The sequence below is a fragment of the Sminthopsis crassicaudata genome, chromosome 5 (assembly GCF_048593235.1).
Source record: "Sminthopsis crassicaudata isolate SCR6 chromosome 5, ASM4859323v1, whole genome shotgun sequence".
Taxonomy (NCBI): Eukaryota; Metazoa; Chordata; class Mammalia; order Dasyuromorphia; family Dasyuridae; genus Sminthopsis; species Sminthopsis crassicaudata.
In genome coordinates, this window is record NC_133621.1 from 14,500,587 (window position 1) to 14,527,478 (window position 26,892).

Consider the following 26,892-nt stretch of genomic DNA (forward strand, 5'->3'; position numbering starts at 1 on the left):
TGCAGGTTCCCTCTGGGCAGGAGGGTCTTGTACCTCACCCAGAGTTCCCCACTCTCTGCTCTACATTGCTCATCCAACTTTCTTATTTCTTCAGGATCCTGTCTAACTTCTTCCACACTGAGGGCGGTTAGTTTTTCCCAGGGCTTCCCATTTCTCGGTTGATTCTGAACAAAACAAGATGGGGCCGTGGAGGACACGAGCAGGTTATGACGTCCACCACAGAGAATTAATGTGTTGTTGCCCAGTCCTGTCTGACTCTCTGATCCCATGTAGGGTTATCTTGGCAGAGACTCTGGAGCGGCGAGCCACGTTTTACAGATGAGGAAACTGAGGCAAACGGAAAGTGCCTGAGACTTCCTCATTCTCAGTCTAGTATTGCAGCTGCTGCCCCTCGCTGTCTCTCTCCTGTTGTCTGCCCTAGAAGTAAGCTTGGACTATTTCTCTTGTGTTTTTGTATTGCTTGTTAGTGCCATGCCCAACAGTGGCAGAGGCTTAAATGCTTCTTGTCTGATGGACAAAGGAGGTTTTTAAAGAAATGTGTGATTGATAAAAATGGAAGATCACACAAGGTGAGAGGGGTCGCCTCGGCCCATAGGGGAGTCCTTGATAAAATGCTACTTGATTGGCTGACATGGGCTGTGCCCCATGGGTACCTTGGAGATGGGAGGGGGAATTGGGGAGTGCTCCTAGCTCACTGAGCACAGTGAACTTGGGTAAAGATGTGACTCCCCAGGCTGGGAGCTTCCCCGGGCTGCAGTCTGCATCCCTGGAGGGAATACCCACAGCTGTGAGCTCATGGATAGTGAGTGGGTATTAACACGTGGCTTTATAACTGTGCCTCTGCACTGTTCAGATGCTGAGGCAGCTAAATTAGGCCATTTTTAATTCAGGGGGAACAAAAGATGACTGATGATAGATATTTATCCAATCTATATCCATATCCTCTAAGTGACCTATGCATTGGGTCATGAAACCAGAAAGCGTCCAAGGTCCGATTTGAATTCGGGTCCTCCTGGCCCTGGAGCTGGTATTCCACCCACTGGACCAGCTAGCTGCCTCTTCTACAGCTCTTCCTGTAGATCCTCCAGCTGAGGCTTCATGGGGCAGACTTTACTCTCCCCCTTTTCCAAGTGGGGAAACTGAGGTACAGTGGCTTGCCCACAACCCAGAGTTGTCGAGGCTGGAGCTCATGGTCTTACTGCAAGTCTGGGACAGCTGATTGGGCCCGAGACCCGGGTGCCAATGAGTTTCCTAAGGGAGCATGCGTTAGCGGTGACTGGGAGAGGGTTATTTATTGAAGGCTCTCTCGCCTGGGCTATTATTGTGCCCCGGGTCCAAGGTTTGAAATGTCAGGGCTCAGAAATGAGTGGGAGGAGGTGAGAGGCCCTGGGAAAACTGGCTCCCGCCCCTCCGACTCTCAGGAGACTCGTTCGGACCAGAAGGACAACTTAATAATTTACATGGGAAATAGAAGAGCCGAGTGGGGCGGATGTTTTTCCTGGACAGTTTGTGTGGGTGATTCCCAGGAGGGAAGGCCTTTGGGAAACTGAATTAGGATGACAAGATTTCTTGGGAAAGAAGGGAAGGCGCCTGAAGTGGGGGGGGGGGGCTTTGGGGATTTGGGATCAGGCTTCGGGTCCCTGCTGTCTCTGGAGAGGTGACAGAGCCGGGTGAGGGTTCGGGCGCCGTGTGCCTTGTACATTGGAGGGACACAGAAAGGGCCCAATATTCCCATCAGAGGGCAGGAATAGGACCCGAGGAACCTTGATGTCCCATGAAGGCCGTTGCCTTTCCGCTGCTCCGTGCTCTTGTAACAAAGGACTGATTCATTTTTTAAATGCTTTGTGAGTCGTAAGCTTATTTTATTGGTTTATTTTTAGTTTACCTGTTGCCTAAAAAAATCCATAGGGAGGCGTTTTAATCTTACCAATGTGCAAGAAGCCTCTGGTCATTTGAGGGACAACTGAGTAAATGGGGCGTAAAGCGTGGTTTGGGATCCAGATGTTCCACAAAAAGTGCTGCTGAGGACATTGTTGTAGGGCCTTTGTGAGGGCCTTCAGATTTACATAGGGCCTTTCTTTTTGTCTTTGACCTCTTTGGGGTTCATGCCTTCTAGTGGGGTCAGTAGTTTAAAGGGTAGAGTTTTGGTCACTTTCTGATTCCAAACTGGCTTATAGAAGGGTTAGACCAATCCTCAGCTCCACCAACAATGTATGAGCAAGCCTGCCTTTTCTTCAAACATTGACTCCTATCTTTTTTCCAATGGGTTGAAACCTCAGAATGGTTTTGATTTGTGTTTCTCTAATTATTAATGATTTGGAGTGATATTTTATATGTTTTTTTTTAAAGAGCTTATAATTATATAAGTTTTTGAGAACTTTTAAAAAATACCCTTTTATTTGTTAATTGATTATTCTGAGTACTTATCTATGTTCTGGGAATTAGCTCTTAGTCTTACATATTGGAGTAAATTCCTGATATCTTGAAGGCATAAACAAAATTAAGTGATGATTATTTTTTTTAAGGATGGAGCTTGGACCCTGGGGTAGACAGGAGGACCTGAGTTCAGTTTACTAGATGTGTTACCCTGAGCAAATCATTTTCTGTCTGTCTGTCTCACTTTCCCCATCCCTATAATGAGAGTAATAATAATACCCATCTCCCAGAATTGTGATGAGGATTTAATGAGATATTTGTAAAAGTATTTAGTGCCATCCTTGGTGCCTAGTAGACATTATATATGTATTTATTCCCTGCCTCTTCCCCCAATGAGAAAATGTTCTCTCACCCTTTTCTGAAGTGTTATACTGTGGGTGTGCTGAAATATCAGACTGTGAATGTGGAATATAGTACATACTATCAGATTGAGTTGATTATGTTGGTTAGTTTTGCTAAAATGCCTTTTTTATTTTTAAAAAACTTTTGTTTTTAAATGGAATAACTTATTGGGTGTGGGCGATATATTAAAAATGAAGGTGTAAAAATATATGATAACAATTCGTGGGAAAAAACCCCCAAACTTCCCTATTTAAAATTAAATTTCATTTGTTTATATTTAAATTATTTTATTTTTGTTTCCAGGCTATTTCCCTTTTTTTTGGAGGAGGTGAGAATTAATTTTTAAAATTACTTCCCACTTCTTCAAATTTCTTACTTGATTAACTGCATGTTGTTCTGATTGAATCATGGCCAGCCAATGGTAATTAGTTCCTGACAGGTTCCTCTTTTCTGTGGGGGATGGAGGCTTTCACTCTGACTGTTTGCTAGGTTCACTGAGCAGTAGAACTGAAGGGATGCCCCCTGAGGCTCCTTTCCACCCTGTACTCCCCTCCACCCACCTCCCCAAGTTGTCTTACTGATAAGGAAGCTGAGTTCTGGGACTCCCTGGTCATACATACAGCTCGTTAGCAGAGGATCTGGGCCTTCTGCTTCCTGGCCATCTTCCCACTTTGTCATGAGTGGAAGGCAGAAAGCTTGATGCTCCCTTATTACTTTCTATATGAAGGACATACTGTCAGAGAGATTTTGGGGATCTAGATTGACATTTTGTGGTGCTATGTGGTGGGAGAGCATGATCTAAACCTGATTTCTGCCAGATTTCTTTCCATTTTCCTTCAGGGAGCAGGGAGCTTTTATCCCAGGAGCTGATTTCTCTCCTAACTTTTTGAATAAATGGAAGCACTCCCTCTTGGATTTTTCCATTTCCTACTCAATACATCCCCAACCCAACTCATTTTCCATCTGTCCGCTACTCAGAACTGCTTCCCTCTTCCACTTCCTTATTTCTCTCAGTGACAGTTCTTCCTGTCCTCCAGGCCAGAAACCTTGGATTCATGTTTAATTCTTTCCTTTCTTATGATTATCTGTGCTTAAGCCATTTCCCTGTCCTGATGATAAAGAGAGGGAAAAGGCTCCTGTAACCCAGCCCACGCATTTTATAGGTCAGGGAATTGTGTCCTAGAGGGATTCATTGTTTCCCCAAGATTACTGAGGCTGGGTCTCTGCTCCTCTCTTGTTCCGCCTTCATTCCTCTCCACATTTTTCTCTTTGTTTGGTTCCATTCTCACTTACTTTGTTTCAGACTTGTGACTTCTTGCCTGGATTCCTGCAGCATTTCCTCTCTCGCTTTATTTCCCTGACTTCTCTCCCTAATGTATCTTCCTCATTCTTTGCAGATTAATCTTCCTAAAATACATTTCCATCTCACCAAAAATCACGCCAGATTCCTACTGCCTGTAGGACAAACCCAGGGGCTTTAAGTGTTCAGATGTGATCCCTCCTTCCCTCCACTCCAGGCCTGGGAGCTTGCCTGTGGAGGTCTTGGGTTTGAATTTTACCCCTCCCTAAGGGGATGGCCTTTGGTGCTCTGCATCTGCAGCTTAAATTTCATCTTCTTGGCTGTTTCCCACGTAGGACTGACTGGAGTCTTTGCTCTCCATATTTCTTTCTCTTTTTCTGTATTGACCCTCACTTTAAGGTCAAATATACCCCCCCCATTATAGCATTAATCTATAGATCACTGTCATATACAATCCACTTTAAGGCTTGCAAAACACTTTTCCTTTTTTTTTTCTTTGAAAATTTTTTAAAATTAAAGCTTTTTATTTACATTAACATATACGTGGGTAATTTTTTCGACATTGACCCTTGAAAAACCTTCTGTTCCAACTTTTCCCTCCTTCCCCCCACCCCCTCCCCTTAGTGGCAGGTAGTCCCATACATGTTCAATATGTGAAAAGAAAGCGCATTTCCTTAATGTTACATGGTAGCAGTCTTATTAATTGCATTTTCATAGGAGAAAACTGAGGCATCCAGAGCTGCTGGCCCCCAAATCAGACAGCTAGTGTGAGTGTTGGGAAGGAGGGTCACAATATAAACTCGGCTCCTCTGATCCAAGTTGTTTATCACCCCATGCTGCCTCTCTTTTTCTGTTTTTGCAATTGGGGTTAAGTGACTTGCTCAGGGTCACATAGCCAGGACGTGTTAAGTGACTGAGGTTAGATTTGAACCCAGGTCCTCTTGACTTCAGGGGTGATGCTCCATCCACTGAGCCACCTAGCTGTCCCCTGCTGGCTCTCTTCCTTAGGACACTGGCAGTGTGGTATAGTAGATGGAACACAGGATTTGGTGTCAGTAAGAACAGAATTCAGATTTTATCTGAGAATCTTACTAATGACTCTGGGCAAAAGCACTTAAAAACAGTCCCTGGCGTACAGCAGGTGCTGTATAAATGCTGGTTATTATGATTACTTACCCAGTGTGGACTTCATGTAGAAAATTGAAAAAGTTGCACTATTGATGTCTTTCAAATGTTCTTTCTAGCTCCAAATCTAGGATCTGATGGTCCAGGTAGAGTTAATAGTCCTAAATGCTTTTATAGATGACTGGATGAGTGAATAAAGCATTTATTAAATGCTTACTGTATACAAAGCATTTTGTTAAGCCTTGGAGATAACAAATAGAAAAGAGAAAGTCTCTATTTTCAAAGATCTCATATTTTAATAGGGAGATAAATAACTTTATTATGTATTGTTAGAAGATAAGATTTCAGGTGAGTCCAGGGCATTGGAGAGGAAGGTAACTGCTAAACAGGAACAAAGGAGACCATATTTAAGTGCTCAGCATGCTGCCTGGCACACAGTAGGTGCTTTAATAGATACTTGTTGCTTCTCCTGACAGTGGTCAGAAGGAGGACCAGAGAGAACTGGATGAGCTTTATTTCTGGTTCCCTGTGACTCTGTCCCTGGAGCTTTCCCATCCTTCAGTAAGGAGCTTTTCTGCCCCGAAATGATTTAGTTACTGAGACAACCCCGGGCCCTTGGAGGCCATTGAGGTTTCAAGATGTTCCATTAGAGTCCGGCCCAGACCCGAATCTCCCATTTCGGGCCGCCTTTGCTTGTTCTGTGATGATTACTAATGACACTAATGAGGGGATGAATTAGGTGGCCTCCGGGGCTGGAGGTTCTCCCCCTGGGAGGCACCTGAGGCTGCTGGCATCTGACTTCTTCCCTCTGTTTGTGCAAGAGAAGGAGGGAGTGTGCATGTGCTTGTGCTTGTGTGCATGTGCATGTGCATGTGCTTGTGCTTGTGTGCATGTGCTTGTGCTTGTGTGCATGTGCATGTGCTAGTGTGCATGTGCTTGTGCTTGTGTGCATGTGCTTGTGTGCATGTGCTGGTGTGTGATATCTAGACAGAATTGTGATAGAAGAACTAGAGCCGGCACTAAATTGAAAAATATGAGAATGGTCAAGATTCAGACCACTGAGCCCATCCTCCAGGGGTTTTTACTCTGGGCATCCCAGACTTCCAAAGGGTCCATGAACTTAGATGGGGTGAGTTACCTGGGAATGCCAGACAGTTGTTTTCCTCCCCAGTGCTCTAGGCATTTAAACCCATTATTCTGAGGGGTCCAGAATCTTCCCACGGGACCAGGACACAAAACAGTCAAGAACCCCCCCTCACCCGGAAGCCTTCCATGATTCCCTGTTGCTCAGAGCCTCAGTTCTGGGACGGTTTTTGTTCAGGGCACCCTCAGTGCCGTTTCTGGTGCTGGATGAGGTCCCGGGAAGAAGCTGGCAGTCGAGTGTGTGTCCCGGTGTGCCCTGCACCTTCCCCGGGCCTCCTCCGACCTTCCTTCCCTCCCCAGAGGCAGCAGGAGCTGCCCCCGTGACCTTGTAGATGCCAGAGCTGGGTGGCATGGGGGGCAGAAGTGTTTGGGCACCAGAAAGCCCAGACCTCTGCCTGGAGGGTAAAATAGAGAGCCCTGGCCCTGGCCCTGGCCCTGGCAGTTCAGGCTCTGCTACTTCCTTCCAGCACATGTTTCTCCAGCGTTGCTCCCTTCAGCTCCCGGGCACCCTGGGCAGGAGAGAATTCCGCTTCACCCAGCTCCGGCTCCTCCCGTCTTGTTCAGGCACTGAACCCGGTCCTGGCCCTTTCTGGAATGGGGAAATAACTGCCATCCTTCAAGACCGTGCTCCAGGCCCCCTCCTCACTCTGTCCCTGGGCCCCTGCTCCCACACAGCTCCCCCCTGTCCCTTTTTCCTATTGACTTTGCCCAGCGGTTTTTCTCAGATGAGCTGGCAGCGCGATTGCTTCTTCTTCTCTTTACTATTTATATCTGTAGCTTTAGTGCTTAGCACGGGGCACAGTACACAGCAAGTGTTTAATAAATGCTTATTCATTTATTCTTTAGTAAATTATCAGGGGGCAAGACCTATGCCATGTTTCCTGTGTTATCTCCCTTGCTTTGTAAACTATAGGGGCTTAATAAATATCAACCTGGGAATATTTTCGAAGTTGGTCCATGCGTAGTTCCCCATAGGATCCACCTGGGTAAATGGTGTTTTCAAACGCAAGGCCCTTCCCTGTCCCCCTGCAGCTGTTTAGGAAATCACATGCATGAGAGACTTTAACATGCATGGTCAATCAGTCAACGAGCATTTATTAAGCGCTTTCTGTATGCTGATGCTATCTTTTGATTCAGTTCCGCCAGGATTGTATTTTGTATCCATAATTTTTTTCTGCCATTAAGTCCTTCCCTGTGACCAAGAAAACCAGGGAAGTGGACCAGGCGAGCCAGGACTGGCTGGTCCCCACCCTTTCCTGAGAGGGGAGAAAGGGGCCTCCGTGGCTGCCCCTGGGACCCGGCGTGGCCACTGCCGTGGGCGCCTCCGGTGTCTGGGCTGTGACCGGCTGCTGCCATCTGTGCTCCTGCCCTCCATTCCCGAGTCCTTAGCGGGGCACCTCCGGGTGGGGTAACTGATGTGCCGGAGGGCAGAAGCATTCTGGGGGTTCCGTGGCCCCAAGGCTGGAGCCCAGAAAGGCCAGGAGATGGTGGGCGGGGCTCGTTGGGCCAGCTTGGGGTGGGGGGGAGGCTCCTCCTGGTCGACCCAGTTCTGGCTCTTCATGCTCAGGGCTCTAGAATCCAACTGCGGATCTTCCTCCCCTCTCCTTCCTCCCCATCTTATCTCTCCTCTCCCTCCTCCCCTCTCCCTTGCCCTCCTCTGCTTTCCTTCCCTTCATTTTTTTTAAACCAAAAGATACTTCATTAGGTGGAATAGCAAGCCAAACATCATTTACAGAGTTATTCCTGGTGAGTAGAACCCCAGGCCCGGGCTCGCTGGAAGCCTTGGGATCCATCCCAGCCCGGGTCACCTACATCCTTCATAGCCACAAACCTGAGTGCTCCCTCAGCAGTGAGTGAATGAGTGAATGAACAAGCACTTATTGAGCACTTACTGTGTGCCAGCACGAGCCCGGGGCCTCCCCCAGCAGGCTCTTGCGATGCTTGTGGCCCCCGACCCCTTTCACGGCAAGGCCAGCCCGGCCCGCCTGGGCCCGGTTCCTCTGGCAGACCCCCCTTTCACAGAGGGGGAAGTCGAGGCTGGAGACTGTGATCCACAAGATAAGAAACAAAGCGAGAAGCAGCCCCCCACTCTCTGGGAGGGATCTCTTCTCCCCAGGGCGTTGTGAGCGCCCCAGGGTCTCGGCCCCACCTCCCAGCAGTGGCGTTGGAGGTTCCGGGAGTGATGGGCGCGGGGCTGAGCTGTCGCTGGAGCCCTGGTTCTCTGTGCCCGGGCAGCTTTGCTCAGGTGTCCCCGTGACCGAGCCACAGTCCGGTCCCTCCGGTTTTAAGGGATCATCGGGTCAGGATCAGATGAGGAAGGGGTCTGAGGTCATTCTGGGGTCATCATGGTTCTTCTGTGCCCCCTCCCCCCAGATAAAAGGCTGTGGCTTCCCGGATGCCCAAGGACCCTCTGCTGGGGGCCAGGCCTTCCCGCAGTGCTCCTGCCCTCACAGTGAAGTGCTCCCGTATCCCTCCTCGGGCCCCCGCGAGCTGCTGCCCGATCCAAGAAGTGGGCTGGTCCCAAGTGCGGGCGCTTTGGTGCTCCCCTTGTAAGGCTGAGGAGGGCGGGGCCTTCCTTGTGCCTTTACTGCCCTGTGGGACCGAGGGTCCGGCTCTTCTGGGGTTTTGTCAAGGACGCACTGGAGACTCTGCCATTGGTTGTTCTCAGAGGTTCCCAGCAGCACTGCATGCAGGAGTGCTCCCCCCAGGGCTCCCTCCTCTGTTCCACCAAAGAAAAAACAGTTAAACCAAAGCAACGGCCGGTGACCACAGCCCCCGACCCCCCCCCAGATCGTTGTTTAGTCCGGAGTCCCCCGCAGCTTTGGCCATGGCCGCTGCTTATGCTGTCAGCTCTTCCCACTTCCCCAAGCCTCGTTTTGTCCTTGAGCGCGCTGTCCTCTGGGTGCGGTGATGGGGGGGCATTCAGCAAACCCCTTGGGGGGTCCTCCGTGATACATAGGGGCCACAAGGAGGGTCCCGGCCTGCCAGGAGCTTCGGGGGATGAGGGTGGGGGGGCCCAGCCTGCAGGCGGCCAACAAGTACAGAGATTTTGCAGAATAAATACAGAGATCGCCCCTTGCACTTCACCCAGGACTCTGTGCCCCCCAACCATGGGAAGCCCAGATGGAAATTGCCAGGAATCAGGGACGTCTTTGTGGGGGGGCTGGAGAGAGGGACGGAGGGAGGGGGCCGGGCCCACGTGTCCCAGCGCCTTTCTGAGGGCTGGAACTGGGCTTATGTGCAAGGTCCGACCCATGTGTCCTCCGGGAAAGAGCTCAAAGCGGGGTGGATAGAACAGATAGCCCCGAGTTCAAATTCTGCTTTAAACTTTTCCTGGACAATCGTGTGACCTGAACAACTTCTTTTCCATGTCCCTCCCTCCCTCCCTCCATCTGTATAATGAGGGCCTTGGACTCAGTGGCCCTTCCGGGCCCTTCCAGCTCTGAGCCGGTGGCTCTGGGTCTTACTTCCTGGGCCCGACACTCAGCCCTTCCTCCTTTGCCCAGTAAAGCCTCATGTGCACGAACCGGGCAGGGAACACAAAGAAAGAAATTCCCAGATTGGATCTCCATCCAGAGGAGGAATTCATGTTGGGAGAACAAATTATACTTCCTTTCTTTTCCCTTCTACCCTTGCTTCTTTCCCTTTCCCCTTCCAGTCTTTCTTCTTTCCTTCCTTTCTCCCTCTCTCCCCTCCCTCCCTTTTTCCTTCCTGCCTTCCTGCCTTCCTGCCCTCCATAAAATGGGATGATAAGAGCATCTGCCTTGCAGGGTTGTTGTGAGGATCAAATGAGATGCTAAGTAATTATAGAGCTACTGAAAAACTAAAAGCTTTTATACTTATCATTATAGATATTTTATTATTAGCTGCTGTATCATCAGGCTGATAATCATAAGAAAGATGCTGCTGACCCTCCCCTTCCTTTTTTTTCCCCTGAGGCTGGGGTTAAGTGACTCGCCCAGGGTCACACAGCCAGGAAGTGTTAGTGTCTGAGACCACATTTGAACTCGGGTCCTCCTGAATTCAGGGCTGGTGCTCTATCCACTGCGCCACTGAGTTGACCCCCTCCTTCCTCTTCTTTATGGGGAAAGGGGGGAGAGAATATTGCATTTAATGTGAAACTTTTTTGATGTATATTGGGTGGATTGTGTGATCTTGCTTTTTTCTTTCTATGTGAGGAAGGGGCCCTCCCCCCGTCCAAGGCCCTTGAAAGGGCGGAGCGGCTGCGCCCCTTGTCCATGCTGGCGGTTCCTGGGTGAATTGGTCTCTGCTGGAGTCAGTGTTTAAGCCTCATTTACTGGAAAAGCCCCTAATTCTACCTTAGAAAATAAGTGCGATGTGGAAGCAAAAGTTAATAATTAAAGAGAGAAAAAATCCGGCCAAATGAGGAAGCGACTGTTGCTTGGGGAGTAGGGTGGGAGAAAGAAGGAGAGCTCCTTTTTAAGGAAGAGTCTGCCTTGCATTCTCTCCGCTGCTCTGCCTCAGGCTACCCGGCCACACACCAGGCCCAGATTTGGGAGCCCGGCTTCCATAAGTGGAGTCATCGAATCTGGGATTTCCTGCTTGCGGTGGGCCTCCTGAACTTGATCTGGCAGCGGTTTTCTGAGAGCCCGAGCTGCTTATGGGAGCCTGAAGTGCCATAGGGCCCAAGCCCCCCTGGACCCTGGGAGGATTTTCAGAAAAGTTCCGTCTCCCGGGATTTTGGCCTTTCAAAAAGGCCGGGGTGGGCGGGCGGGCACCGGCCTCAGCAGGTTTGGGACCTTTGCCAAGTCCTTGCTGTGAAGTCTGTGACTGAAGGCGGCCAGCTGTAAGGGCGGACCCTCCCCTGTCCCAGCCCTCTTCCTCCTAGTTATGGTCTGGCTGGGTTAAGGCAGGCTTCGGAACTGAGCTAATAGCAGACAGAAGATCAGAATCAGTCTTCAGGCACTGGATTTGGGGGCAGGTAACAAAGTTAAGTTTCTTTCTTTCTTTCTTTTCCTCTCTCTCTTTTCTCTCTTTTTTCTTTCTTTCTTTCTTTCTCCCTTTTTTCTCTTTCTCTCTCTTTTCTCTTTCTTTCTCCCTTTTTTCTCTTTCTTTCTCTCTCTTTTCTCTTTCTTTCTTTCTCTTTTCTCTTTCTTTCTTTCTTTCTTTCTTTCTTTCTTTCTTTCTTTCTTTCTTTCTTTCTTTCTCCCTTTTTCTCTTTTTTTCTTTCTCCCTTTTTTCTCTTTCTCTCTCTTTTCTCTTTCTCTCTCTCTCTCTTTCTTTCTCCCTTTTTTCTCTTTCTTTCTCTCTCTTTTCTCTTTCTTTCTTTCTCTTTTCTCTTTCTTTCTCTTTTCTTTCTTTCTCTCTTTCTCTCTTTCTCTCTTTCTTTCTTTCTTTCTTTCTTTCTTTCTTTCTTTCTTTCTTTCTTTCTTTCTTTCTTTCTCCCTTTTTCTCTTTTTTCTTTCTCCCTTTTTTCTCTTTTCTCTTTCTTTCTTTCTCTCTCTTTTCTCTTTCTTTCTCTCTTTCTTTCTTTCTCCCCTTTTTCTCTTTCTTTCTCTCTCTTTTCTCTTTCTTTCTCTCTCTCTCTTTCTCCCTTTTTCTCTTCTTTCTCTTTTCTCTTTCTTTCTTTCTCTCTTTCTTTCTTTCTCCCTTTTTTCTCTTTCTCTCTCTTTTCTCTTTCTTTCTCTTTCTTTCTTTCTCCCTTTTTCTCTTTATTTCTCCCTTTTTCTCTTTCTTTCTCTCTCTTTTCTCTTTCTTTCTTTCTTTCTTTCTCCCTTTTTCTCTTTCTTTCTTTCTCCCTTTTTCTCTTTCTTTCTCTCTCTCTTTTTCTTTCTTTCTCTCTTTCTTTCTTTCTCCCTTTTTTCTCTTTCTTTCTTTCTCTCTATTCTCTCTCTCTCTCTCTCTCTCTCTCTCTCTCTCTCTCTCTCTCTCTCTCTCTCTCTCTCTCTCTCCCCCCTTCTCCCTCCCTCTCTTCCTTCCTTTTTCTTTCTCTTCCTCCTTCCCTCTCTCTCTCTCTCTCTCTTTTTTTTTTTTTCTGGTTCATCCCAGGATGCTTCCCTCACTAACATCAGCTTCATTTGTGTCTCCATGTACTAACACGATGCCTTGCATTCAGCAGGCACTTATGAAATTCTTCTTAATGGATTGATTATAGCATCTGAGACTTCTTCTTGCAATATGGAAATATATACACATATGAGCATATGGATGTTTGTGTATTTTTAATAGTCTGGCCTTGGAGCTGTCAGTCTTATTTAGATAAATTGCTCTGAAACCTTTTGTTTTTGTCCTTGAAAGAGGGGAAGACAGGGAAAGAAGCAAGCTTTTTTTCTTTTCTTTTTCTTTCTTTCTCTTTCTTCCTTTCTTTCTTTCTTTCTTTCTTTCTTTCTTTCTTTCTTTCTTTCTTTCTTTCTTTCTTTCTTTCTTTCTTTCTTTCTTTCTTTCTTTCTTTCTTTCTTTCTTTCTTTCTTTCTTTCTTTCTTTCTTTCTTTCTTTCTTTCTCTCTCTCTCTCTCTCTCTTTTGTTTTCAATCTCTCTTTCTCTTTCTCCCTCCTTTCCTTTCTTTCTCAAACAGGGTGAAGTGACTTGTCCAGAGTCACACAGCTATGACATGTCTGAGGCAGATTTGACCTCAGGGAGATGAGTCTTTTTGACTCCTGGCCCAGTGCCCTGTGGTGGCATTTAGCTTCCCTGAAATAAGCCCCTACTATGTGCTAAACACTCTGCTAAGCATATTACAAATATTATCTTATTTGATCCTCACAATAGCCTTGTTATCCTTATTTTACAGTTGAGGAAACTGAGGTAAACAGAGGTTATGGGAGACAAGGCTTAAATTGCATGAAAATTGGAATTTTGGCATTGTGGATACCTTGATTTCAGATCTGTTGTGTCCCTCTGAGAGGGACCCGTGAATGTCATATGATTTGCTTTTTTTAAAGCTCATTTTAAGAGAGCTGTAGGTAGGTCACAAAGCAGGTAGAGAGAAATTGTGCTAGCGGGAGCACAGCCAAGGTTGGAATAAACAGTTTCTCACCGAAAGAGGGGCACAGTACATTGTGGATCAGAAGAGCGAGACTGGGGGACAGAGTCACTGAAGTAGGGCGCCTGACAGAAAAAGGTCCAGGGGGTTTGCACGCTCACTGAGTCAAGAAAACTCGTGAGATGTGGGGCTGTATTTGGAAAGTTGGGGGCCCAGGCCCAGGGAGGAGACCTTTGGCCCCTGCCTGGCAGCCGGAGGCTCAGGTTCAGTTCAAAGCATCACCTTGAGGAGAGCAGGGACTTCTATCCATCATTGGTGCAGGGAACCAAAAAGAGGTTTATTCTGAAGATGAAACGTGGGCTAGAGGTTAGCCCTGCTCAGCTCGGCTGCGAGGGCAGAACTCTTCACAGCCTTTGTAAATTCCCAGAGAGGCCAGTTTAATATTGAAATCTTGCTGCCCCTTTTTCTAGAGTGGGCTGGTTGCAGGCCGGGGGACTGGGTCCCCTCCTCGGGCAGAATCTGGATGCCCACTTGTCCTTTCCATTCCAGCAGTCGGTGATTTCCTGATCCTGTCTCTGAAAGTCAGGGCACCCCCCCTCCGGATGCTCGCTTTCAGGCTCCGACACCTGTGCTAAATCAGGACTCCTTTACCCGGAGTCTGTCTGGGGCGTCGATTCATTATCCCGGGGCGACTTCTTGTGCAAGGCGCGAAGGAGAAGTTAGTCATGTCCCAGGGAGTGGCAGAAATCTGGCAAAGCTTTCCGGGCTCAGGGTCAGCCGTGAGCGTGATAGAGCAGCCCAGGCTGGCAGCTGCCAGTGGGGGGGGGGAGGCTGGCAGCTTCCCCTCCAGAAAGGGATGTGGTGATGCCCGCTTCCCACTCCCCGGGGAGCTGCGGAGCTCCAGCTTTTCTAGGCGGGTATCAGCGTTGGAGGGATATCGTCTCTGTCTCTCGCCCTCGGTCTCTCTCATTTATTCATTCATTCATTTATTTTTAACACACTTTACTGTATGAATCATGTTGGATGAGAAACATCAGAGCAAAAGGGAAAAAAACCATGGGAGAGAGAAAAAAGACATGGCGTGTGCTGCTTACAGTCGGTCTCCTTGTTCTCTCTCTGGATGCGCATGGCCTTTTCTGCCCAGAGTTCTCTTAAGCGCTGGACTTGGAGACTAGCCGGGCCCAAACTCTGCCTCCGCCACTGTCTGCTTGCCTATGTTGGACAAATGACCTTGTCTCTGGGCCTCAGTCATCTCATCTGGCAAAGGAGGGCACTGATCAGTAATGACACACGGGTAACTATTACCTGGGGTTTCACTGGCTTGGGGAGTTCCTGGATCAGGAATCCTGGGCCCTCCCTGAGGTGCCTGTCTTAAGGGAATGCTTGAGGCCGGTGTGTATCCAAGGCAGCATTTGAACCCGGTTGTCCCGGTTCTTGGGCCGGCTCTCCAACCGTTAGGATGTATCGTCTCTCACATCCCTATTTACTTATTAGTATACATGTTCTCCACCAAGCAGCGTTAACTCCTGCTGCTCACCTCGGCAGGGGCCAACTGGCTCTTACCTTCACCAGGTCTTCCAGTGCCTCTTACTCTGCTCTTGAGATTTGCCCTTTACTCTAACAAAGCAGAGCTGAGCTCCTTGAGGGCGAGGTCTGTTCTGTTTTTAGATTTCTAACTAATAGCAGCTAGTATTCGTAAAGTCTTTTAAGGTTTGCAAGAAGTGCTTTACAAATAGTATCTCGTTTGATCTTCATAACAACCCTGTGAGAGAGGGGTTATTCTTCTTCCCATTTTACAGCTGGGGAAACTGAGGCAGGTAGCTGTTAAGAATTTTTTTGGCATATAGTAGATGCTTAATAAATGCTTATTGAGTTCAATTGAATTTCATTCCACCAATAATGATCATCATAGAACGGTTACAGTCGCTTAAATGGAAAGAACACTAAAAAAAGTAGGAAACTTTTGAGTAATTGTGAGAACCAGTATCGGCCCTGAAAGAAAGAAGCCAGTCTGCCCATGTTTCTGCAGATTCCTCCTCTTCATCACTTCTTTTTTTTAATTTATAATTTTTGTTTTCAGTTTCAAATTCTCTCCCTCCTTTCAATCCTCCCCCACCCATTGAGAAGGCAAGAAACTTCATCATTTGTAATCATACATTAATACTCTGTTATATTCATGTGCTATTATTCCATAATTTAGTATTTGAGCACTTTGGGAGACTTTTGTAGCATGCTAGGTGAAGACTTTAACCATCTAGCTGTCCCTCAGACAGCAATTATTAAGAGCCTGCTGTGTGCCAGCAAATCAGTCAGGTGGGATTTATTTATTTAATTTTAATTTAATTTTTAATTAATTTTATAACTATAGTTTTGGACATTACATATGCATTGGGTAATTTTCTTTACAGCATTATCCCTTGTATTCATTTCTTTTCCGAATTTTCCCCTCCCTCTCTCTACTCCATTCCCTAGATGACAGGCAGTCCCATATATGTTCAATGTGTTACAGTATATCCTAGGTACAACATATGTGTGTAAATACCATTTTCTTGTTGCACATTAAGTATTAGATTCCGAAGGTATAAGTAACCTGGGTAGATAGACAGTAGTGCTAACAGTTTACATTCACTTCCCAGTGTTCCTTCTCTGGGTGTAGTTATTTCTGTCCATCATTGATCAGCTGGAAGTGGGTGGGATCTTCTTTATGTTGAAGATTTCCACTTCCATCAGAATCCATCCTCATACAGTATTGTTGTTGCCTTGTACCATGATCTCCTGGTTCTGCTCATCTCACTCGGCATCAGTCCATGTAAGTCTCTCCAGGCCTTTCTGAAATCCTCCTGCTGCTCATTTCTTACAGAACAATAATATTCCATAGCATTCATATCAGCTAGCATTTATTAAGAGCATACTATGTGCCACGCACTGTGCTCAATGCTGGAAATACAAAATAACCGAGCCCTGCTCTCCAGTCTGGGAGGAAATAACATGCAAAAAATGAAGGTACAGACAGGGAAAATTGAGGACGATCTCAGGCTGAGGGCAGTAAAACAAAGGAGTAGAAGAGGCTTCTTTTGGAAGGGAGGACCTTAGCTGAGCCGTGAAGGAAGCCAGGAAGTGGAGTTCGGTGTAAAAAAGATTGGAAAGATGGGAAGGAGCCAGATTATGGAAGGCTTTGAATGGCAGAGGATTTTTACAGCTCCTGGAGGTGCCAGGAAACCCTCGAGTTTAGTGAATGAGGGCTGACATGACCAGGGGAGCACTTTGGGGAAATTGATTGGGGGCTGAGGGGAGGAGGGATTGGAGCAGGGAGAGACTTGGAGCAGACTTACTCACCTGTGGGTTCTTGTAACAGTCCAGGTGTGGGGGCGGGGCAGGGGGCAGAGACCTTGCAAAGGAAGGACTTGGCCACTGATTAGGTGTGGAGGAGGGAGAGTGAGAATCTTCCCCAAAGGGGAAGAAAAACAAAAGCTTCTGCCCTCAGGGAGTTTACATTTTACTGGGCAGCTGGCCGCCACTTTGGATTTGAACCTGGACCCATGGCTCCAAGCCCACTGCGCTTTCTCCTGTCCCATGCTGCCTCTCTTCGGAGTATTTTCAAAATTGGCTCGGATTACCAGGTGAGAACTCAGGTTGTCTGGACAGTGACAAGGTGAGAACTCAGACCTAAGGTCTGAGCCAGAGAACTATCAAGTCAACCTGAGTTCTCACCTTGTCACTGTCCAGACAACCTGAGTTCTCACCTGGTAATCCTAACAGGATCTCATATTCTCAGTTTGTCACGAGGGGCTGGGGGGGGGGGGGCGGCTTCTGCTGCAAGATCTGGCGCAGCACCGAGCAGCCACTTAATGAATGGTGGGGGGAAGGAGGGGAAAAATTGGAGCAAAAGGTTTGGCAACTGTCAATGCTGAAAAATTACCTATGTATATATCAGGTAAATAAAAATCTATAATAAAAAAAATGAGTGGTGGGCCCGTCCATGTTAAAGGATTCCACGTGGGTGAAATGGGTAAACAAGTTATTCTTTGACTTTGGAGGAGAGGATACTTTTCGCTTTCCTTTCCCGTTATTTCGCTCTCTGCTGGGTAGTCTGTGGTCAGTGCTACGGCCTGCTGCCGGAGGAGCAGTTCCTGGGCCTAGGCCTTCGGTGTGTCCATCTGGAACATTGGGGGTGGGCATGGAGAGATCCGGAAATGAATGGGAGGAGAGCAGGCTCGGTGGGGATCGTTCCATTCTCCCTGGAATAAACCTCTCTCTTAAGCTCCGGAAGCCTTCTGGTGGCCTATATGGCCGTGGATCATGGCCACCCACCATAATGAGCATCCGTAGGCTCAGCGTGTTACCAGAGGAAACGCTAGCGAGAAAGATCGAGTTCTCTGATCTTGTGGAAGGGGATCTAGTCCTACAGATTGCAATTCACGTGCTTACTCAGCCTGGAGGCCCTTGCCCCTGTTCTCCTGGTAGTTCCTCTTAGGGTCCGCTCAGAATACTGCCCCCGTCACTCGCTTCTCTTCATAGTCTAAGGATATGTAGAAGTACCTGTTGACTCTGTTGCTTAGGTTTGATCCAGTGTTAGTTGAAACCATTGGGGGCCGTGGAAAAAGATCCTGATTCAAATCTTGCCTCTGATGTTTACTGATCTTGGGAAAGTCATTCCAATTCTCTGCACCTCAGTTTTCCAATCTGTAAAATGAGAGAATAGAAAGATGATCCCTAAGGTTCCTTCCTCCTACTTCTGGGTGATTAGGGTATCTACTGCCAAAGGGAATGCCCAACTCAGGCAGTTAGGGATCTATTTCAAACATACCACTGAGTCACGAAGTACTTAGAAATATAGTGTGTTTTAGAGAAGCGCCTCATTTAGCAGCAACATGAGTCAGGAAGGTCTAGATTTGAATCCTGCCTTGGATTCAGTTGACTTGGCTTGGATGGGCTGACTGGGTTGACCCCTAGATAAGTCAGTTAACTGCTCCGGCCTTGATTTCCTCATTTGTAAAATGGACGTAATCCCAGCACCCCTCACAAGCTTGAGAAGTCCCAGTGAATCAATGCTTGTAAAGCCTTTCTACATTTAATGGCCACGTAAATATTAGCTCTGATCATGATTATGAGTCCTTGGGGGCCTTGCTCCCCAGGGCCATTCGATAGCCAGGTTCAAGTGTGATAATCCATCAGCCAGTATTTATTACTATGTGATACTTATGTAATAACAAGTAATAATAATATATATATACACATATACTACGTCTATAGTCTATATTACTATAGATACATGGTAATAAGTAAGTAATACTCATTATAGGCCAAGCCGTCTGATAGTATTGTAGAAAAGAGAATTTGCTTACGAATCTGGGGAAGTGAGCCTGGAAAAATAAGTGATTTGTGAAGAGATTACTTCATCAAATTTGAGATTAAGCCAGTGTCAATAACTATCTATCCATCAATCAATAAACACTTATTAAGTGACTGCTGGGTGGAGCTAGGATACCATCTCAACCCAGCCTGGGTGATTAGGATTTTCTTTATTCCCTTCTATTCTGGATTCCATTCTATTTATCTGGATATTTCTGTCATAGGGCCAGCCTTGATTTTTTTTTTTTTTTTTTTTTTTTTTGTGAAGCAATAGGGGTTAAGTGACTTGCCCAGGGTCACACAGTGTTAAGCGTCTGAGGCAGCATTTTAACTCAGGTCCTCCTGACTCCAGCATGGATGCTCTATTCCCTGTACCATCCAGCTGCCCCTCTAGCCATGTTTTTGTTGATATATTTTTTTTTTATGATAATTCTCTGTCTGATCTGGAGAAACAAATTCTTGAGCTGGCCACGTTCAAATAAAGGGTCTGTGTGTCTCCTCCTGCCCCTCAGTCCTTCCCCTCTGTCAGGAATCACGTCTGTTCGTTTCTCGGAGACTCTGATTGGTCACTGTATTGATCCAAGTTGTTGAGCCTTCTCAGGGTGGTCCGGGAGGGCAGAACAAAGGTAGGCCGGGGGCCCTGGGGCGGGTTGCGGAAGGAAGCTCAGGCTCAGTGCCACTTCCTACTCCTTGTTTGGGAGGGGGTGAGCTCCCGTCACTGGACGTCTTCCAGCTAAGACTAGAGAGGAGACGTTACAAGCGACCCCACCAGGATGGGTTCCGAGGGCTTTCCCGATTCTGGGAGCAAATGGAGGAGAAAGCCGTGAAAAGGGCCCGGGCTCTAAGGGTCAGATATTACCTGGCTCCCCGTGGGCATGTCTAAGGACCATAGAAGGGACTTTCCAGAGGCTTTCTTGTACCTCTTTTTTTAGGGAAGGAAACCGGCCGGGAGGCGGGGTAATTTGCCCAAGATCAGTGCTTGACACGGAGTAAACAATAATTATAAAAACTTATGAACAAATCCTTGTTACTTGAGTAACTCTGGCCGTCTGGATTTGAACCCAGGACTTCCGCCTCCTCTCTTCACCCCTGCAGGCTCCATATTTCCCTCAGGAAGTTGCGGGGGCTGGGCTGGATGGCCTGTCTTAAGGCCCCTGTGCTAGAGCAGATAGGGAGCTGATTTTATTTCCCCAGCCCCCCCCCCTTCCCGGCCCTGCCCTCACCTTTCCTTCCAGGTGTGTTTGTGCTGTGGAGATTTGGACTTTGGCTCGTTGGTGGGATGCCAAGTTAAGAGGCTTTTAAAGGGGTTTTTCTTTAACTGGGCCCGTTCCTTGATGCCTGCCCAGCTGCCTCCCTGCCCCTGAGACCTGGGCTGGGCTCTGGGCTTCAACCTTAACGGCAGGAGCTGTGGACTTTAAGGCTGAAGGGAGCCCCAAGGGCTCCTGGACCCTTCCTCAGCTCTCCCCTCGTGGTCTGGAAACTGACGCCATAAACCATAGCTCCCACATGCCAAAAATGGAGCCTGGGGCCACCGCTGGGAAAGGAGAAGGGACCCCGGGGGCCGGCTCGTCCAGCCAGCTCATTTTGCATGTGGGGAAACCGAGGTCTGCGCGTGAAGTAATTTGTCCAAAGAAACAGGGACAGAGCCCAGTTCTCCTGGAACCGCTCACCACTGTACCACACTGCCTTGTTTATTTATTTATTCATCATTTTATTTTTTCCCAGTTGCATGGACCACACTGTCTTAATAGTAAGGTTTTAATCACTGTGCATTTTCTCAATCAATAGTCACTAACTGGCACAATCAACCAGCATTTTCCCATGCCCAGTGTATTCTAAGGGCTGGTAAATCTAGAAGGGAAACCGTGGCTTTTGTGGTGATTATTCAGTCATTTTCAGCCATGTCTGACTCTGCATGACCCTGTTAGGGTTTTCTTGGAAGAGATAGTGGAGGGATTTGCCATTTCCTTCTCCAGCTCATTTTACAGATGGGGAAACTGAGGCAGCAGGGTGAAGTGACTTGGATTTGACTTCAGGTTCAGTGCTTTATGGGCTGTGCTACCTGCTGCCTTTCTAGCACATTACGTTTAGAATGTTGAAATGCAGCCCTTGCTCGCCCCCAAGCCTCAGTTTCCTGATCTGTAACACGAGCGGCTGCATCAGATGGCCATGATGGTCTGCGCATCTGGATCCAAAAGAGAGAATCAGTAACAATTTCTGGGTTCCCCGGCCAGAGAGAAAGGTCTGAAGCCCTTTGCGGGCCAGGTCAACACAGCCCTAGTGAGGCAGCAGAGGTGTAGACGTGCAAAGGGAGCGGACTTAGAGTCAGGAAAATCCGTGTTCAAATCCTGCTGTGTGACCTGGGCAAGCCCTTGAGTTCTGAGCTGGCCTCCGTTCTGGTATCCTGGCTGATCCTGGGATGTACAATCTTTGGTTTGGGTTTTTGTTGTTTTTGTTTTTATATAATAATAGCTTTTTTATTTTTCAAATACCTATAAAGGTAGTTTTCACCATTCACCCTTGCAAAGCCTTGTGTTCCAAATTTTTCTCTCTCCCTCCCCTAGATCAGTTTAGGTTAAACATGTGCAGTTATTCTAAACATATTCCCACATTTATCATGGTACATAAGAAAAATCGGATCAAAAAGGAGAAAATGAGAAATAAAACGAGCAAACGAACAACAGCCACAAAAAGGTGAAAATGCTGTATTGTGATGCACTCTCTGGGTGCAGATGCTTCTTCATCACAAGGTCGTCGGAACTGGTCTGAATCATCTCGTTGTTGGAGAGGCCACGTCCATCAGAATTGATGGTCTTATAATCTTGCTGTTGCCGTGTACAGCGATCTCCTGGTCCTGCTCACTTCCCTCAGCATCAGTTCCTGTCAGTCTCTCCGGCCTCTCTGAAATCCTCCTGCTGGTCGTTTCTTTTAGAACAACAATGTTCCATAGCATTCATGTACCATATTTATTTAGCCGCTCCCCAACGGAGGGGCCTTGGATGTGCAATCCTGAGGCCCGACAGCCAATGGACAAGCTGCTGGGGGGGAGACAGTGCCCTGGACCTGCCTCTTCCCCACCCAGAAGGCCAATCCCCCCCAAGCCTGGCTGATTTCTGCCTTTGCTTTGCTTTGTCCCGGTTCTGACTGGGCGCTTAATCCATGCTGAGTGGAAGGGTGACCAGGAATCAGAGATTTAGAGCTGAGTGCCTCATTTTCCCAAGGAGGGAACTGAGACGAAGGAGGATAAATGAGTCGGCCATTGATGCACAATGATAAGGACAGAGGCTGAATTTGAACCCGGAACCCCTGACTCTAGATTCAGAATCAAATTAATCTTAATCTACAGGATTACTTTATTTCAAATGAGATGATTTGCTCAAAATGCTTTGCAAGTCCAGACTTTAAAACGCTTTCTCAATGTTGGCTGTTTTTGTTTTAGTCAGCGTAATAAAAATGGCTCTTCATCAATCATTCTTCTACTCCCCCTCTTAAAAAAAACAAAATAAAAAGGACAGGATGGGCGGGTTCTTTCAAAAAAAAAAATTACTTTGTCTTTATTTTCAGTTCCAAATTTTCTCCCTCTCCCCGCCATCAGGAAGGGAGGATGGGTATATTCTAATAGCAAGCTGAATTTCCTGTTCTCGGTTACCAAGGCAACCGTCTTGGAGCCTGCTCTTTCGTCTAGGTTGAATTATCATTTTCTGTTTTTCATTTGTTCACTCTCGCCGAGCTCCTACTGTGTGCGGACACCGGCGGGCTGGTGCCCGGGCTCCCCCATCTCACACAAATCCTGTTGTGACATTGTAAAGAAGTTAACAGAAGTCGGCAACCAGAGGAAGCCGGTTGGGCTCTGGTTTCCTTTGCAGCATCCCAGAGATGGAACGACAATAGCATGTGCAGCCCTTGGTTGGGGAAGGATGTTCCCCTTGGCTCTGGGCCCTTCAGAGCTGCGGGGACCGCCGGGACCGCCGGGGCTGTTGGGAGGGGATTCTGAACAGAGGAGACCCCGAGGCCTTGGATGCAAGGCCGGGCCGGGGAGCTTCCTCCGGAAGGGTCTTGGAGCCGCTTTTATTTCTAAAGCATTGGTTAAGCACGTGGCCTCTGCAGCAGCTTCCCGCCCCAGGCTGGCTGCCCCTTGTGGCACTGCCTCTGGGCTGCTGGTGGGCATCCGTGTGACCCATCGGGACTCGGTTTCCCGGTCTGTAATATAAGACCAGGCGGCCTCCGAGGTTGGTCCCAGGGTTGGATTGTCGGCTTCCCCATCAGGGGCCCTTTGACCTCCTCCACCACCTGCTCTTCCACCTGGACGCCTCTCCAGGTTGGCCCATTAACCAATAAGGGCTTGGTTCCAGACCTTGCACCTGCTCTGCTGCTGGGAAACCCACGCACACCGTCCGGTTTTTTTCTGTTCAAATAACAAATCAATAAGGAAGCTACACGCACTAGAAGAGCCGGGCTTCTGACCTTGCACGGAGTGGGAGCAGAGTTCTCTTCCCTTCCGGGGCCCTGCCTCTGTCTGGGCAGCCCCGGGCTGCTCTCTCCCTTCTCTCTCAGGACCCGGCCTCCCTTTTCCGGCCTCCCTCATCCGGCCTCCCTTGTCCGGCCTCCCTTGTCCGGCCTTCCTCGTCCAGCCTCCCTCATCCGGCCTCCCTTGTCCGGCCTCCCTCATCCGGCCTCCCTTGTCTGGCCTCCCTTGTCTGGCCTCCCTCGTCTGGCCTCCCTTGTCCGGCCTCCCTCATCCGGCCTCCCTCGTCCGGCCTCCCTTGTCTGGCCTCCCTTGTCTGGCCTCCCTTGTCCGGCCTCCCTCGTCTGGCCTCCCTTGTCCGGCCTCCCTCATCCAGCCTCCCTTGTCTGGCCTCCCTCGTCTGGCCTCCCTTGTCCGGCCTCCCTCGTCTGGCCTCCCTCGTCCGGCCTCCCTCGTCTGGCCTCCCTTGTCCGGCCTCCCTCGTCTGGCCTCCCTTGTCCGGCCTCCCTTGTCCGGCCTCCCTCATCTGGCCTCCCTTGTCCGGCCTCCCTCGTCTGGCCTCCCTCGTCCAGCCTCCCTCATCCGGCCTCCCTTGTCCAGCCTCCTTTGTCCTTCCAGAGCCCAGAGGGAGGCCTTGGCAGGCCCCGTCCAGGGGCTCACATGGAGGGCAGGAAAGCCCCCGGCCTGGGTTTGAGCCTCCCTCCCTCCCACCACATGGGGATCGGCCTCTGCTTCCCCGCTCTCTGATCTCCCTCCTTCCTCCCCTGGTTCCACTGTCACCGAGGAGTCGGAGCCCTTCCGAGCTCATGGCTTCTGGCTCCCGCTCCCCGATAAGTCTGGTCGCTGGCCAGCCGTGGGACGGGCTTCAGACTAGGGGGCCTGGGTTGGAAAAAGCCCGGGATCCCGAGAGGAGAAAGTCCATTCAGGCAAATGGGAGTCAGGCCACAGCTGGGGGCTGAGGGAAATCGTTATTATCCAGGAATGGAAAAGACCCCCACAAACTGGAGAATAAGGAATGCAAAGCTGGGCTAGCGCCGGGCCAGGCTCATAGTAGGGCTACGTTGAGTTGTTAATGATGATGATGGAGGAGGAGGAGGAGGAATGCAAAGCTGGGCTCGCTGCGCCTGGCCCACAATGGGCTCTTGCTGACTGATTGCGGACCCCAGTCCATGCTGAGAGTCTGGGCTCTAGGTACAAAGCCTGAGCCCCCGCCCTGAGGGCCCCCCTTCCTGTAGGAGGCAGTGCTCAGGAGTTTTGGCCCGTGACTTTCCTCGGGCCTTGGAGCTTGGGTCACTGCAGCCGAGCCTGAGGGGCTGCTGACCCCGGTGGGTCCGGAGAGGGCAGCCCGAAGGGGGGGAGGGGGCAGAGGCGGGCCTTGTGGCCGGATGCAGCAGGTCTGCCCAGGATGAGTGTAAGGGGCTTCGCAAACCGCCCCCCCCCCCATGCAATGGGAGAACAGTCCGAGCATCTCTGCCCTTGGTTGGGAGTCCCCCAGCAAGGGCCCCTGAGGGTACGGGGCCGAGGTCTCCGGGCACCGCACGGCCCTGGCAGCCCTGCTGGCTCAGAGTGGGGAGGTGAACCCCGTCTCCCTGGGAGAGAGGGTGCGGGATGGGGGGCCGGGGAGCAGAAGTGGGAGGGGGAGCCTTCCAGCCGCGGGAGAGGTGACCCCAGTCTAACTGTGGGTCACGTGCATGGCTGTCCCTTACTAACAGGAATCCCCTGCTGGCACACGCAAGACAGGGGGCCCTCCAACCTTTTTGCCCAGCTCTGAGCCTTGGTTCCCTAATCTGTAAAATGGGGAGAACCCTCATTGGGGGGGGGGGCCCTGCCCTTTGCGGGCGTGCTCCTTTCTCTCACACAGTCACTCGGCCCAGGAGGAGCGTTTGGGAGCCGGGAAGCCCCTGGAGCCTCCCTGGTCCTGAATGTCCCGCTTTATCCCACAGCTGTGCCGTTGGGGGGCGGCAGGAGGGGGGAAGAGTCCGTCCTGGACTTGGTAATTGGGGGGGGTGGAGCCGGGCTTAGCTCGGGTGGGCCCTGTCGGAGCCTGTATCTGGCGGTCCGTGTCCAGAACGCAGGGTGGGCTGCCGGTGGTCTCTGTATCTGAATGGAGGCGAGGGGGCGAGGGGAGGGGGGACAGTCAGCGGGGGGGGGCGGCCGGGGGGGGGCGGCCGGAGCGAGGGCCCAGCTTGAGGTTCCGAAGGACTCACGCGCCTTTCTGTCTTTCAGATCCCCATCGATCGGACCGAGTGCAGAAGATGTTTCCGGAGGAGAAGAAAACGGTAAGTCGCCTCTCGTGAAATAGACGATAGGGGGCCTTGTGTGGGTCACGCGGGCAGCTGGGAAGACCTCCGGAGGGGGGTCGGGGCCTTTGGGAATCTGGGAGCAGAAGTGGGAGCGGGGCGTTACTCCCCACGCCCCCCAAGGCAAATCACCTTTCTGGCATCCTCCTCACCGTAAAACAAGGAGGAGGGGCTTGGAGCGCCCCCCAGCTCCTTGGGATATCCCCTCCACTTCTCCGGACCCCAATTTTCTCATCTGTGAAATGGGTACCCGGACTCAATGCTCCCCGAGGCTCCTCCGCTGCCAGCCCACGATTCCTCGTTTTTAAGGCTCTTTCAGGAGACACAGGCCTCATAACAGCCCAATAAGGTTGTGTCTGCGCGGTGGTTCTCCCCATTTCACAGATGAGGGGACTGAGGCCCAGAGAAATTAAGTGAGCGGGGACCCCAGAGCAGGACGGGAGCTCCCGGGCGCGAGTCCGAGCCCTCCTGCGATGGACGAGGTCCGGGTGCTGCGAACTGCCCAAAGTCACGTGGGTGGGAAGCGGGATTTGCACTCATGTCCAGCCGCTCCCGAGCCTGCCACTTTGAGGGGCTACTTCCCCCCCTGGGTCTCCCGGCCTGGGGGAGGCTGAGCTTGGGCCTCTCCCAGGCCTCGGTGAGGCTGCTTCTCTCTGGGGGGCAGCTCTCCGTCAGAGCTAGCCCAGTGCCTTGGGTACGGCTGGCTTACAGATGAGGAGGAGGAGAAGTGACTTCCCTGCCAGGGGTTTCTGAGGCAGGACTCAGGATCGGGAGCCGGGGTCCCGTCCCTCCCAGAGGCTGCTCCCAGCTCTCCAGCACCGGCCCCCGAGGGGCGTCTCCGCCGGGGAGGCAGGAGAGGGGCTTTTCTCCCACCTGGCTCCCGTGGAGGCCCCTGGGCCCGCTCAAAGCGCTTCCGCTTTCTCCCCGTCTCCTCCACTTGGGCGGTTGAGCCCAGCCCTCATTTCGGTCCTTCTCCTGCCCAGGAGACCCCGTGCCTTCCCCCGGGCAGTGCCCGGTGGGCCTTTGTCCCCTCTGTAGGATGGGGGTGGGGACCCACTGCAGCCTGCCTTGGTGAGCCAGCTTTATTGCTTCATAAATCTAGGAGAGGAGCGAAAGGATGGGCTGGAGCCCCGGCCCCCGCCCCGGCCCCCGCCCCAGCCCCCGCCCCAGCCCCCTCCCCGGCCCCCGCCCCAGCCCCCCCGAGCTTCGGCTCCCTCCCGGGAGAGTGGCGTGGGGGCTGATGGATCCTCCCATTAATGGGCCTTGGCTGAGGGCTCAGCAGAGGAGAGCCATTCAGCCTCAGCCAGGCGTGAAGCTTTAATTTACAATTAAAATATTATGGGCACATATTTTAATAAAGATGATTCATGGGAGCAGCCCGAGTCCGCATTCCCTGTGCTGGGAGGGAGAGGAGAAGAAGGGCGGGAGCCGAGCTCCTCAGGGAGGCTTTTGTGGACGGGGGTCTCACAATCGGGGGCCAAAAGGA

General features: G+C 50.1%; 1 protein-coding gene across 3 annotated transcripts in view; it reads left to right on the top strand.

The window, feature by feature from the left end:
• SNX10 (sorting nexin 10) overlaps window positions 1–26,892 on the top strand; it is a 60,867-nt gene that overhangs the window by 4,411 nt on the left and 29,564 nt on the right. For 2 of the 3 annotated variants that reach the window (XM_074268613.1, XM_074268615.1), the window contains exon 2: window positions 25,333–25,385. In XM_074268613.1, the coding sequence (XP_074124714.1) occupies window positions 25,362–25,385 (24 nt within the window). In that variant the 5' untranslated portion in view covers window positions 25,333–25,361. Of the gene's footprint in view, window positions 1–11,188; window positions 11,289–25,332; window positions 25,386–26,892 lie in introns of those variants that run through there. The other variant, XM_074268614.1, reaches the window with a different exon arrangement.